Source organism: Cygnus olor, chromosome 18 (genome assembly GCF_009769625.2).
Source record: "Cygnus olor isolate bCygOlo1 chromosome 18, bCygOlo1.pri.v2, whole genome shotgun sequence".
Classification (NCBI taxonomy): Eukaryota; Metazoa; Chordata; class Aves; order Anseriformes; family Anatidae; genus Cygnus; species Cygnus olor.
Genome location: NC_049186.1, coordinates 12320597 through 12333770, shown reverse-complemented (window position 1 = coordinate 12333770; position 13174 = coordinate 12320597). Strand labels below are relative to the sequence as shown.

General features: G+C 43.2%; 1 protein-coding gene across 1 annotated transcript in view; it reads left to right on the top strand.

Annotated features, from left to right (window-relative positions):
* RNF213 (ring finger protein 213) overlaps positions 1 to 13174 on the top strand; it is a 52764-nt gene that overhangs the window by 1137 nt on the left and 38453 nt on the right. Inside the window, 16 exon segments of the mRNA XM_040530550.1 lie at positions 25 to 132; positions 1727 to 2055; positions 2561 to 3241; positions 3851 to 4032; positions 4758 to 4916; positions 5194 to 5381; positions 5610 to 5893; positions 7050 to 7318; positions 8162 to 8347; positions 8887 to 9079; positions 9750 to 9805; positions 10074 to 10227; positions 10722 to 10877; positions 11538 to 11636; positions 12449 to 12571; positions 12955 to 13135. Of these exon segments, the coding sequence (XP_040386484.1) occupies positions 39 to 132; positions 1727 to 2055; positions 2561 to 3241; positions 3851 to 4032; positions 4758 to 4916; positions 5194 to 5381; positions 5610 to 5893; positions 7050 to 7318; positions 8162 to 8347; positions 8887 to 9079; positions 9750 to 9805; positions 10074 to 10227; positions 10722 to 10877; positions 11538 to 11636; positions 12449 to 12571; positions 12955 to 13135 (3334 nt within the window). The 5' untranslated portion in view covers positions 25 to 38.

The following is a 13174-nucleotide window of genomic DNA, read 5'->3' as shown; positions in this document are numbered from 1 at the left end:
CCGTCCTTTTCTCTGCCCCCCCAGAAGCTCCCGCCGGCATGGAGCGTCACGCGTGCCCGCAAGGCTCTGGGGACGGATCCGGTGCCCGCAGCGGGTGCGGGGCCCGGCCGGGCGCGGGGGCTGCGGCCTCAGGTAGGGGGCTGCGGGCTGGGGCGAGCTGTGGGCGCCGCTCGGGGCTGTGGTGGGGCTGTCGGGGCCGTCCGTGCGGCTCCCTGCGGCACCCACCTGGAGCCGCCGAGCACAGCACCCTCGGTGCGTAGTGGCTCGGGGTGGGGAGAAGCGGGGCACCCCCCGCACGTCTCCCACGCTCACGTCTCCGGTTCTTGTTTCGCCAACGAACCGGTGCCGTTTTTATGCAATGCTCTGCTACAACGAGCAACCTAGTCCCTTTTGAACCAGGACTTCCTATCTCTAGCTTGTTGTTAGGTGTTAGGGATTGTTAGGTGTCAGATTTTGTTCGACAACATGCGGATTTTGCCCCCTACATGCAGTGCCAGAACCAAGGACACAGAGTTAATGCAGAGGAAATACTTCCTAGTCCTTTATTTGCCTAGAGAATGACCCAGGCCACCAGAACTGCTTTTGGTTGGATAGGAAGGAAGATGCTAAATCAGAATCAGCCTGCTGTAGTCCTGACAAGATCAGTTCTTTGCCAATCCCGCTGCAATCCAGAAAGTCAAAAGTAACAAACCCCAGACCTCCAGGTCTTAAATGCTGTAAGAAAAAATGTCCAGAGTACCTGTTCTGTTCGTTCCAAAGCTTTGTACCTTCTTCTGTAACTGACTGAAGGTGGTGGAAAGAGTTCTAGTGTATCACCAGAGAGTTCAGCAAACTAAATGATGGAGCTTGACCTGCAAACAATAGAGGAGTCACTGAGGAGCAGGAAAAGCTCAGAGAGGAGTTTAAAGTCATAATGACGTGACAGTAAATTGGATGTGAAACAGTATTGCAAAGGTGGTGCCTGCTTCAGGCAAAAGATGACCTTCTGTCACTAAACAAGGTGCAACCTTTGGTCTGTAGTACTCAAAGAGACAGCGAACTGACCTTCACGTTGATTTTTGTGCTCATACTTCCAAAAATACGCTGAGGAGATCAGTGTCTTTTGGTATTAGCTGATCTCCTCTCAAACTAAGTGTGGAAGCAGTGCTGAAGAGCTTGCGAAACAATTTTGTAGACAGGAGAGATCTACTCTGATGACTTATTCAGATCTGAGCTACCTTTTCACAGAAGCTTTTAAGAACTGGATTAAAACTTTTGAAGATGAAAGGTGAGTTTCCCCTTCCTTCCTGGATGCTGTGCTCAGCTGTGTGATGGAGGTCACGCAGCCGGTCATGAGAAGGTTAAGAAAGCTGAGAAATGCCAGTGTACTGTCACCACGCATCTCAAGGATCCTTAAGTATCTTGACAGGCAGCTGAGGTTCACAGTGCCTGCTGCTTCAGTCAGTAGCGTGTTAGCTGGAGGCTGGATAGAGATAGATCACTAGCTTAACACAACGTTTTCTTATTTTATTCATTCTTCTACCAATTGCAGGGGCTTTGGAGACAGGCCTGCTATGGAAGGAGGATGGTGTTATTGCTAGTGGTAGTTCTTAAACATGGAACAAAGCAGCTCTTGTGTCTTCCACTGATGCGTTTATTCAGTGGTAGACCCTGCTCGCTCACCAGTGGCCAAGAATTGTTTTCCTTCCTGACTCTGATTTAACAATGAACTTTACCTCCACTGCAGAAAGAGGAGATGTGAAGCTCACTCCAGACCCTGATACAGGAGCAGAACCTAGAGGAGAGGTGAAGGGAGAAGGTGCTGATGAGTCTTCTACTACTGAAACAAAGGGGGAGGAAGGAGGACTGCTGCTGGAGGGGGTAGCAGCTCTGAGCAATACCTCAGAGACTTCGCCTGAATGTGGTGCTGATGGCCCTTCCACTACTGAAACAAGGGAGGATGAGAAGAAGGAAGAGGGAGCATCGCTGCTGGAGGGCGAAGCAGCTCCAAGTGATATCTCAGAGACCTCACCTCAGGGTACGACAGGCGTTTCTGCCCAAAAATCACAGAAGAAGGTAAGGCTCTTACCAGTCCTCCTCCTTGGCACAACAAACTTGTTGTGCTCTCTTTCCTGAAGTAAGAGATTGTCCTGCATCACCACTAATCCCGTTGGCCTGTATCTAAATACCACTGGCAGTCTGTTCCTAGGCAAACTGTAGATGTATTTGCTTACATTGCATTGCATATGCAGACAGCTGATGTGCTGAGCAGTACAGCTTCCCCAACAGTACCTTTGCTACACTGAGGGTAACAATATAAAATTCTCATTACTAACTGGTCTAATCTTGTTAGTGAGCATCATGCTCAGAGCTGCTCTGCATTCCTGCTGAAAAAGTTTTGTATATTAAAAATACAGAATTCTCAAGAGCTGTTTCACCAAATGTATAAGATTGTAGCTGGTTTTGTCCTTTCTCTTCATGGTCATATACTAGTTGCTGTGGAGGGGGGTGACAATTTCTCCTCAGTAATGAAGAAACTGGTATTTTATTGTCTTATTCCTTTTTATTGTTATTATTACAGAAAAAGAGGAATAAAGCAAAGAGAATTCCTTCTGGCTCTGGGGAGCAGGAGTCTCTGCCTTCTCTAAGCACAGCACCAGCTCAAACTGCAGAGTTGTCTGATGCTTGCCTTGTTGCACAGAAAATCCAAACACCGGGCAGTGAAGTAGCCAAACCAGGTGCTGACTTACTTGCTGGTGACAACAGAGGTGCACTTGAAAATGGTGGTGTCTTGGGCCAGTCGGGAAAGGAAGCTCAAAGGCTGGAAATGGTTGCAGAAGGCAGTCACAGCAGTGTAGCTGCGATGACCCCATCAAAGGAGAGCACTGTTAATAATGTGGCTGCCCCATCTCCAGGCTCTACAGCCCCGAAGGAGGTGAGAGGTGGAAGTACCACACAGAGCGGGGAAGTGGTCAGGAGTAACATGGAAGAGAGCAGTGGTGTGTCTGACACTGCCCAGCTTCTGGAATCTGGACCAGATTCCCAGTCTTTGGGTAGCAGAAACAAACTGACCTCAACAGGAGGAAGAACGAACACTTCCTCTGGGTTTTCCTCCGGTTCAGGGGTGTCGGAAAGTAAGCTTGCAACTTCTTGTGCTGAACATGGAAGTCAAGACACAAAGACTCCTCCCTTGGTCAAAAGTTTAGAGGCTGGTAAGGGTAAAAAAGACACCAGGCAGGAAGCAAGCTGTTTGGCTACCAAGGTAAGTGTGTGAGTGAGAACTCTTGTGAGTATACGGTTGTGTTGGGAAAAGTTTCTCCTTTTTCACTATGATTCTCTTGTGCTGTCAATAAAGCTGAAGACCATGAGACTGGGAATGTGTTCTAGCATAGCTCTCTGGTTGTTCAGTTACCACTAGGAGCTGTGAACACATCTCTTCTCCAGAAGGCTCTTCTAGGTGTGTTCTCCGGTGATACCTGTCGTATCTCCTTTGACTAGGACATCTTCATGCTTTTTAGGTGTCTGTGCTCTAGTTGTGGACAGACCTGTCAAGCTGTAAATTGCTGTTGATTATCTTTTATTTTCTTTCTGCTCCATTCTTTGGGGACCTGTGGCTTACTGGCCTGACTTTTTGCATATGTGTGTGGATTTAATTCCTTTTGCAGTCCATGCACTATTTCCCATAACCGGTAGCTTCTCCTTACTGTATTTGCCTCAGTGAGAGATTAGTGTTTCCAGAAGTACAAAACTAGCTGATAGGCTGTGACTTCTGGGTATCCCCTGCTGTCTGAAGAGGTGCTGGGCATTTCTGCAGGTGTTGTACTTCCAGGGTCTTCTGTTTCATTTGATATTGTTTGTCATCCTAACACAGAAGGAAGACATGAAGGAGAAAAAGAAGACCCAAAATGAGAAAGCTCATGAAGCAACTGAGAAGACAAAACAGACCAAAGGACCTGAGACTGGTAGAAAGAATGGTGCTTCAGCTGTAACAAACAGTTGCAAGGATGGAAATCAACAGAGGAACCAGAAGCCTGTGGATAAGAGTAAAGAAAGGTGAGAATACCACTGCTGCCTCCCCAGCGTTCTCCACTTGCAGGATTTGGTGTGAGGTAGGGCAGAGGACACCAGACTGAGGCAGGGGAATGAAGTACTGAGGTGTGCGTGTATCGTGGGTCTGTGGAAATACAATTGGACTTACAACTGAGATAAACGACTTCTCATGCAAAGGAGTCACACTGTTTAGTCAGGAGTTGCAGCACAGGTCATGCATTGGTTAAAGTGGTACACTTGGCACTTGAGCTTTTTTTGAGGTATCTGCTGAATAAAATAAAAAGTAGAAATAAAGGCAATCTTTTTCTTTTATGAGCAACCAGGACTGTGCTTCACACATTGTTTTAAATTTGTTTTTTGGATTGTTGATGGGAAGAGCTGTTATGATTAGTGTAACTTGTTTTGCATGGTGGGTGTGAGCTGGAAGAGGGATAAATCATTGTCATTTCAGGTGAATCTGCTGGGTGAGGTATTTCTGTTGGCTTACTAATGCAGTGACCCAGCCAGATGCGACTGGAGCATTTCATGCTTTAGGAACTCCCTTTTTCTTTTGGCAATAGGTTTTACATTAGGTCTGCTATGTAGCATCAGTTTTAGTGACCTGGTAACAGAGCTCGTTACTCTTGCTTCCAGTAAGCTAGCAGCTCAGAAATATTATGTCATCTATAAAGATTTGTGCTATTAACGTAATAGAGTAATTCTTTCTACATTCTATTTATTTTCTGTAGTTCTGTGGACCAAAGTGAGCGTATTACAGTGTATTTCCATGCAGTATTGTCTAAAGACTTCAAGCTAAACCCTGAGACCCATAAAGTGTTCATTAAGGCTCAGGGCATTCCTGACTATGCAGACTGGAAGGACAACATCTGTGAGCTGAACTGCACCAAGTGAGTACTCTGGGTCACACAGATACAGGAGTGTTTTAGCTTTGGAGAGCAGGAAGCAACATGGTACTTCCTTTAATACTTAAGACTACAGCTGTTCGTCCATGGGGTGGATATTGATACCAAGTGTTTTTATAGTGGTGATAAGTATTCCAAAATTCTCAATTATGAAAGAATAATCACTATTCCTATTAAAAGTTGAGTGATGCATGGAGAGGAAGTATGTTGACCAGCTGATATCTTGTCCTTTGCCTCCTTTGCTGTGTTTTGTGTTATTTAGGCAACTAGGAGAACATGGATACCTCATTGAGGGCTGTGTAGCTCTTGCGAAGGAAAGTATGAATAAATGCATTCCTTACAAATACTGGGTTTCCTGTGGACAATATGAATTTATTTACAAGGATCCAGTACCAAATAATTTTGTGAATCGCTGCTTATGCATAAACAGCACGTTGATCAGCAATGGAGGTGAGCTTTTTTGACTGGATCTGCAAGTTGTTATTTTCTCTGGTCTTTTAGTGGTATGATTTCTAACTTCATATGGAATAACGTTATTAGACAGCACTGTCTCAAGTTGGAAACTTAGTGTGTCAGTGGGGTATTTCTGTGTACAGCTGAAAGAACAAAGGCATGTGCAAATGTGTGTTTGCTTCTCAAATTATTGTTTTTTTGTGTTCTCATCTCTGTTCATTCCAGAATGGCACCAGTATGATGACATTGTCTGTGCAAAGCCTTCGATTCCTCAAATCATCAAGAATCATCTTCCATTTCAAGATAAAAAAAAAGATATTGTGAATGGGAAGATAATAGCTGCAAATATTATGTTAGAAAATATCTTCAGCATTCTTGGAACCTGGAGCCCCATCAACCTGATGAACTTCTTCTCTCAGCTGAAACAATTTCACTGGGTTACAAAGGAACCATGTGTGTATAGTGGCAAGAAATTGGCATGGGATGAATTAGACTTTGGAGAACAGCAGGTAATCTGTTTACTTTTAACAGATGCTAGAAAAGAGAAGGTCGGTTACAGAGCTTTATATTTGCTGTTGATCTTGTTGGGATTGATTTTTGCTTTTCCAATCAAAAAGTTCATGTGACAGAACCAGCAGGGATCCTTTCATGGTGTCTGCCACTATCTACCTTGGGAGCTTTCTGTTAACTTTTGCAGTTGCAGTTCTGAATATCTCAGATTGGTGAGAAGCAGAAATATGACCTGGTGACTTCTTAATGAGTGGATTTTGTATGAATGTTAATTTCTTATGTCTGGCCCTTTTGTTTTGCTACGAGTCACTCTGCTGACTTCCCTACATTCATCTTCAACTCTAAACCAGCCTTTTTTTCTTTTTTTTTTTTTTGAGATGAGCTTCAAGCTTCTACTGGTCCAATTCTAAGAACTGATGTAGACAGGACCCTCCGGAGTCCTAAATTCTAAGTCTCTTACCTGTCATAGTTATGAAATGTGGCGGAAATATCACATCTTTGCTTTTGGAGCTTCACACCACTGTCATGGCTGCTTATTTCTATCTTTCTGGAGCCTGATTCCTTCTGGTTACTCGGGAGAGGCCACAAGATGGCATACTGTCCTAGCAGTACATCCTGGCTGCCCAAGCTCAGCTGAACTGATGAATTTCACGTGACTGCCTGTGAAGGGTGATTTTTAGTAGTATGGTATCACCAAACATCACAGTGTTGTGAAATCTCTCTTTTACTGACTCCCAACCTAAGCCCAAGTCCCCTGGGAAACCGGTCTGCTTGCTGATCGAGGCTGTGGCATGCGGTGGCTGTAAGGGCAGTCTTGGGTGTAAGACTGCCTGGCGCAGCGGTCCCCTTTCTGAGACCTACCCCGCTCCCTTGACCCTCCCCAGCTCTGCTGTGCTGGGTGCGGCAGTACTGGAGCAGTGGGACCCAGTAGCACAGGGATGGGCATGGAACATCACAGGAACTGGGGTACCACGCCTGACATTCTAGTGGTGGTTTGTGCTGTATGTGCTTCGATCCTGTTGCCACCACGGTGTCGTATTATATGTGGGGCTATTGAGTGTCCTAGCTGTGACAGAAGATGATAGCTTCAAGAGAAAAAGACTTATTGGGGAACTAATGCTGTGGTTGCTTTGTTTCTTCCCTTCTTTGTCTTAGGTGAACGATTTGCTGCTACGATATATTAGGGAAATAGCTCGTCCTTTCCTTTTTCCGGAAGGTGCAGAAGCATCGCAGAAGGGTATAGCAATAAAAAGTAAACTAGCTCTAGGGCTCATCCTTCTCGAAGTAGTTGAGTTGTTCAATCTACCAACAACGAAAGAGGATCTGGCTGCCCTGTGTAGCCTCTTATGCTTGGAGAAGAAGTCAGAAAAAGCCATACAGGATGAAATTCATCAGATCAAAGTGGCTTTTGTAAGACTTGGAAGGTATGTATGCTGCTGGTCCAGTAACTAACTGGGCTGTTTTTACTGCAGTGTGGTAGGTAGCAAGCACAGCATGCTATGAAAAAGCAGTAAGAGATCCAGCTTTCTAGTTTCAGAGAATTACAGAAAAATTCAGGTTTGAAGGGATTTCCACAGAGGCCTGTTCAACTTCCTGCTCAAAGTAGGGCTAGCATCCAGGCAAGGTTGCAGTCAAGTTCTGAAAAAATCCAGGGATGAAGATGGCACAACTTCTCAGGGGCCCTCTTACAGTCACATACCTTTCTTGATGTGAAAAAGGTTTTCCTTCTGTCCAAATGGTATTTCCCTTATTGCAGCTTTTCCCTGTTGCCTCTTGAGTAGTAGGTTGAATCCAAGCTATTGGTTTTTCTTTATTTATAAAATCTTATTTTTATTGCTTTCTGTCAAGTAGTTTCTAGCTGCTTCTTTGCTATTCAACCTTACAAACTCCAAGAACTGTCAAACTGATTGAGAACTGTCTCTAAAATGCCTGTATATATTTATACCTCTGTATATTTGCTTCACACATTCCCTGACTCAACTTGGGGGGGCTCACGTGAAAACTGTAAATTATTGGCACTTCTTAGCACTTGATTAGTAGGGTTTTTAGCAGGGAGAATCAGGTAAGAGTACAGCTTTGAGTCTTAAACCTTTACTGAATATACTTTCAAGGAAGATAAGATTGAACTAAAATAATTACAAGAAGTAACTTGAGGGTACATAGCAAGATGGAGGTGTAGCTCTTTTTTTTTTTTCTCATCACGCAAGGGCATTCTTCAGTCCTGTAAGAAGCTATTCTTTTACTATTTTGTTTTGGTATTTTTCTAGTTTGAAGCCTCAACTGATACACTTGTATCAGAGATGCATTGATAAAGAAGTAGACCACTGGGTGTGGATTCTTCCTGTTCTGCATTTACTTACTGCTTCTGCGCAGCTTGACTACTTCCCAATAGAAGAAGAAAACTGGGCAGGGCTGGAAGGAATTCCATTTGTTGAAACAAGGAAGCATCATAGGTAAGTTTTCCAGAATCACTGGTTATGTCCAGTGCCTTGACGTTGTAACTGGTGGTGGTTGCCTTACTTCATCTCTTATTTTTCTTTTTCAAAAAAGCAAACAAAAAAACAACCAACCAACCAAAAAAACCCAAACGTAACGTGTTGATGGTGCGTAGTTGGGGTATTTGAACACAGACTGTATTGGTTGCTCACAGATTATGGTGTACAGTGAAGCTGTGCAGTGTATTACTTTTCAGACACGATTCTTAATTCTGCAAGCTGTGGAACTGCTCGCCTGATTGGTTATGCCTGCTGTGAGTTAAAGCAGTTTATAATATGCATGGTACAGAATATGAGCAGGACTTGGAATTTACTTTCCTTGAACATTTCTGCTTTGTAGTTTGATACTGCTTCTGTGATTACTGGGTGTCGGAGTCTTTTACCCATCTTCAGCTGTAAATGAGAGAAGTACTCAAGTCAGACTAAGAGCCTTTCTCTGGGCTCAGTAAGCCCTTTTGTACCTTTAACTTGAAGATGTTGTTTTGCCTTCCATTCAGGATGGACATACTGCGACTAATGAAAGAAAAGAAATACTTAATGGAGTTTGACAGGACTCTGGTCAAGTCCTGGATCTGTGTGCTGCCCATGGAAAGCCTGGCTGAATTCATAGAAGATTTCTCCTGTGATTTTTTAGTTTCCCTTCAAGGTGTTTCCTACAGATTAGAGAACACTGGCTCTTCGAACAGGAAGGTTTGTCTTCTGGCAGCTTTACCCAGCTAAGGGATAAAGGCTGAAATAGGGCAGTAGTGTCTTTTAGCAGAACTGCCTGTCACTGAAGGAAATGTGGTTGGTAACAAGTTAGAGCACAAAAAGCTTAATTTGGCTAAAAGCAAAAACAGTTGCTCTGAAGTAAGAGACTCCTAAGGGGGGAGATGTGAGGGTATGTCTGTAGCAAAAAGTTTTACTGGAATAGATGAGAGAAGGGCCTGCTTATCTGGGTTTGCTCTTTGTCACTTATAGCAAATATTTTAATCCTCAGATTCTCAGATGGCTGCCTGAAACTTTTTTTTGCACAGTTCTTGAGGGTTTGGGCAAGGTGCTGCTGGTTTGAGATACTTTTGTGCCTGTTGTGAAAACACTTGTATTTGTGTGAAGACAGTAGGAATTGCTCATTGCAATTAATAGAAATAATTTTAAAACCCTAAATTGTAACAAGTGTGGCTGTTGTTTGGACAAATAATGGCATCCTATATGTTGACTCTAACATCCAGTAAAGCACTTCTGCAATTTTATTTGTATAAAAGCATTGAAGAAGGCATGGAAGAGCATTGAATTCCCTCTTTCATGGTATCTTTTTCAATTAATGAGAAACCAGTACACAAAATTAATTCCACAGTAATATTTTACTTTCTGTTCTTAGGTAGTTGAGAGTCTTGTTAAGACACTGCTGTGTACCTTGGAGGACAAACAGGCGAGGTAACTGAAGTACACTGTTGTGAGAGCTGTCTCCTTTTTATTTTTATTTATATCATGCCTGTTATGTGGGGTTATGCTTGTAGCTTGAATGTGTGTTGAAATTTGTATGAATAAAAGGATCCTATATTTCCGTACCTCTGTCAGATAGAAACATTTTTTAAAAATCCATCTGGGAGAACGATGGTCGGTTGCCACCCTGTATTAAAATTGCTCTATTTTTTTCCTTTGAACAAAAAAGAAATTCTCCCTCTCTGTTGCTGTTCTTCAGAGCTCTGGAAGCTCGCTCTTGGCAGTCCTGCTTGACCCTCTGCCTCAAGCTACATGAGAGTGTCTGCAAGCACACAAAGCTGGTGTTGGAGTTCAAGATTCCTGCCACTACAGCCATGATGATTTCAAAGGTTGCCAGACTGCAGCCCACAGCAGTGAGTACTGAGCAACTATTCATGGGTTGACATGAGTGGGGTATCTAGAAATATGACAAAAATGGTACAACAGACTGATTTTTAGATTGTTCTCATGTTGGGAAGCTTAATACTCTGAATTAGCTAAAAACGTGGTATGTCCAAAAACTTTTGAAATCACTTAATTATTTTGAATCTTACTGTTGAAAGCAAGGTCAAATGCTTAGTTTTACTGTCATGGGCTCTGTTCTGTCTGCTTTTTCCATTATATTTTGTCTTTGTTTCCTGGAAAGAAAATTCTTAAGCAAAGGCTGTTTGTAAGCTTTGCATTTTTCCAGCCTCTTTGTGCTTTTATTCAGGTATTGATAGGGCTCTGTTGCTGGGCTGCTTTGTGCCCAGCGCATTTGGGTGTCTAATGCATTTAGGCCTTGTCTTTTAGAAATACTTATTTTAAATCAGTTGTATGCTGCTGTCCTGCTTGAACTGATCTTTATTTTTCCACCTGTGTGCATCAGGTTGTGAGAGATGACACCATACAGGAAGCTCCAGTGGTAGAAGTATTCAATGAAACTCTAAGACATACTCGAGCCTGGTTCAGAAATGCTTTAAGCCGGAAGTTACTGACAGAACTCATAGAGCATGTGACATTCTCTTTTTGTAAGGAACCTGAGGTTTGTCATCTTCTAATAATCAGAATAAAAATGTGTTTTACTGTACCTTAACTGTATATAGTTTGAGTCTAATGGTTCTTTGCTGGAGACCGTAGCTGCTGTGGCTTGGTAAGGAATGAGGTGGAGAGAGGCAGTGCAGGCCATGAGCTGAGATGCTGCATTGTTTTAAACACTTGGGCTGAAAAGCAAAAGGCTGTAATTGGTGCTTTGCATCTCATCTTATTTCCGCTGGTTCTTCGCTGCTCTAAAAGGCAGCGCTGGGATGATGAGCTGCGATCTAGGTGTTTAGCTGGAGATACTGTCGTGCTCACCCTGTATGTGTTACAGGCTGCCCGTCAGGCCTTCAGCACGCAAGCACAGAGCAGCTCCTTACAGCCTGCCTCAGTCTGGTGCTGCAAGACCTCCCTTGGGCAGTTCCCAGCATCGAGGTGGAAGTGGTTTATGCACGTCTGCTTTAGTATCAGGGACATATTGGAGCTGTTTAAAAAACATATTTTGCAGCTCTGGGAGTGCTCTTTCTCTTTTGGATGGAAACATTTGAAAGGGCTGCAGATTATTAGAGGAGCATGGGGTCTCTCCTCAACACAGCAGTGTTCTTCCTTATTTTGGTTTTAAATCTTGACACTTAGTGTTTTGGGTTTGTTTGCTTCTCACCTGCAGGCCTGGAATGAATTTGTGAATATCAGCTTTCCAGATGAACAGTTCACTGAGAGGTGGAAGAGGACTTTACTTGCAGATTTGGAAAGAAGAATTCAGGCGGTATGGGGAGCTGTGGGAAATCAGTGCATGCCTTTGGGCCAAGATCAGAGGGAATGGAGAGTCTTCTGCTGTGCTTCTAGAATAATGTCTTGAGCATGAATGGGCACATGAAAGCACTGTGGTCATAAAAATTGGCACTGCTGTTATAAACCATGTTCTGGAGGCTCGAAATTAGACATGAAACTGTAACAGCGCTGTATTCTTGGTGTCAGACTCCAGTGGCCTGTTAGCCTGGCTGCAGTGCTTCTCTGTTTCTAGCAGTGACTGACATCCTGGTGCTTTAAAGGAAATTGCATACTTTGAGCAATTACCACCTCTTTAGTTTTAAGGAACAGTGGGTGCAAAGTAAGCACCCAGGGATTTACAGAAGCAGAGTTTGTGCATGTCTCTTCTCATTCATTGTGTAGAAATTGTTGTCTGGGCTCCCCAACACACAAACTGTGTAGGTCCCTTCCAACATCAGCCTATTTATCTCCTCATCTGCTTTCTACATCAGCTGCAAAATTCTTTAAGCTGTTGGTTTTCCTAGGGTAATCAGAAAGTAATTCTTGGAGGCAACTTGGATAGGAGAGATACTTATTTAGTAATTCTACATTTTAGAGGGAAACACTCCAAAATTTTTCCAGCACTTATTTGTGCTTCATTATTCTTCCAGTTCTTGGTAAGTGGTGCAGGGACAATGCTTGGCTCCACTAGGGGAGTTAAATTTTTGGCTTAGTACTTTTATTGTCTTAATAGCACTCTTGCATGCTTTCAGAAAACATTTTGGAAATTTTAGGCTGATAAGAAATCTCTTCTCTTTTACCCTGTAGGAGCCTCCAGTTAACCAAATCTTAGCTTACTGCTGTCAGTATCGCCAAATTCAAGGTCTTAACAGTTCCATTGGTTGGTGTTTCGAAAATTGTGCCATAGAGGCCGTAACTGCAGCTTGCCAGGTATTGTATTTTCCCTCAAAGTGGGAAAGGAAAAGTCTAATCTCATTTTGCAGAAATCCTGTATAGGGGTGTACATTGTTATGGAAGAAGAGTTGCACATTCAGCCTCTGATTACTACTTGAATTGCTGTGAATTTTTTTAGTTTGTTAAATTAACAAAAAAGTATTGACAAGAAATCGAGATCTGTTTAGACAGGGCCCATGAAAAATACTTGTAATGCTTATCACATTGTGGCTTTTGTGTCACATGTTGTATGGTGACTTTGGAACATGCCTCAGTGCTGGAATTGTGACTCTTGACATCAGTGCCTGTTTCTGAGATTGACCCAGTGTAATCCAAAACACTGATGCATTCTTCCCTTCTGTCATGTATGTATTGTGCAGACTCAGAGCGATCTTCTTGATATGATACCTGCCTACAACATGGACCAATTTGGCCAGCTTATATCAACTATTATTGTGAAATCATGGCCGAGAAAGAGTGAGCAGTCCAAGGATTATACTGATGAGACTTTGCACCACATGCTTACATGGCCTGGCATCAAGCATATCTTCAGATTTAATGGTATGTCTGTATGTATGCCTGTGTGTGTTGTTAATATGT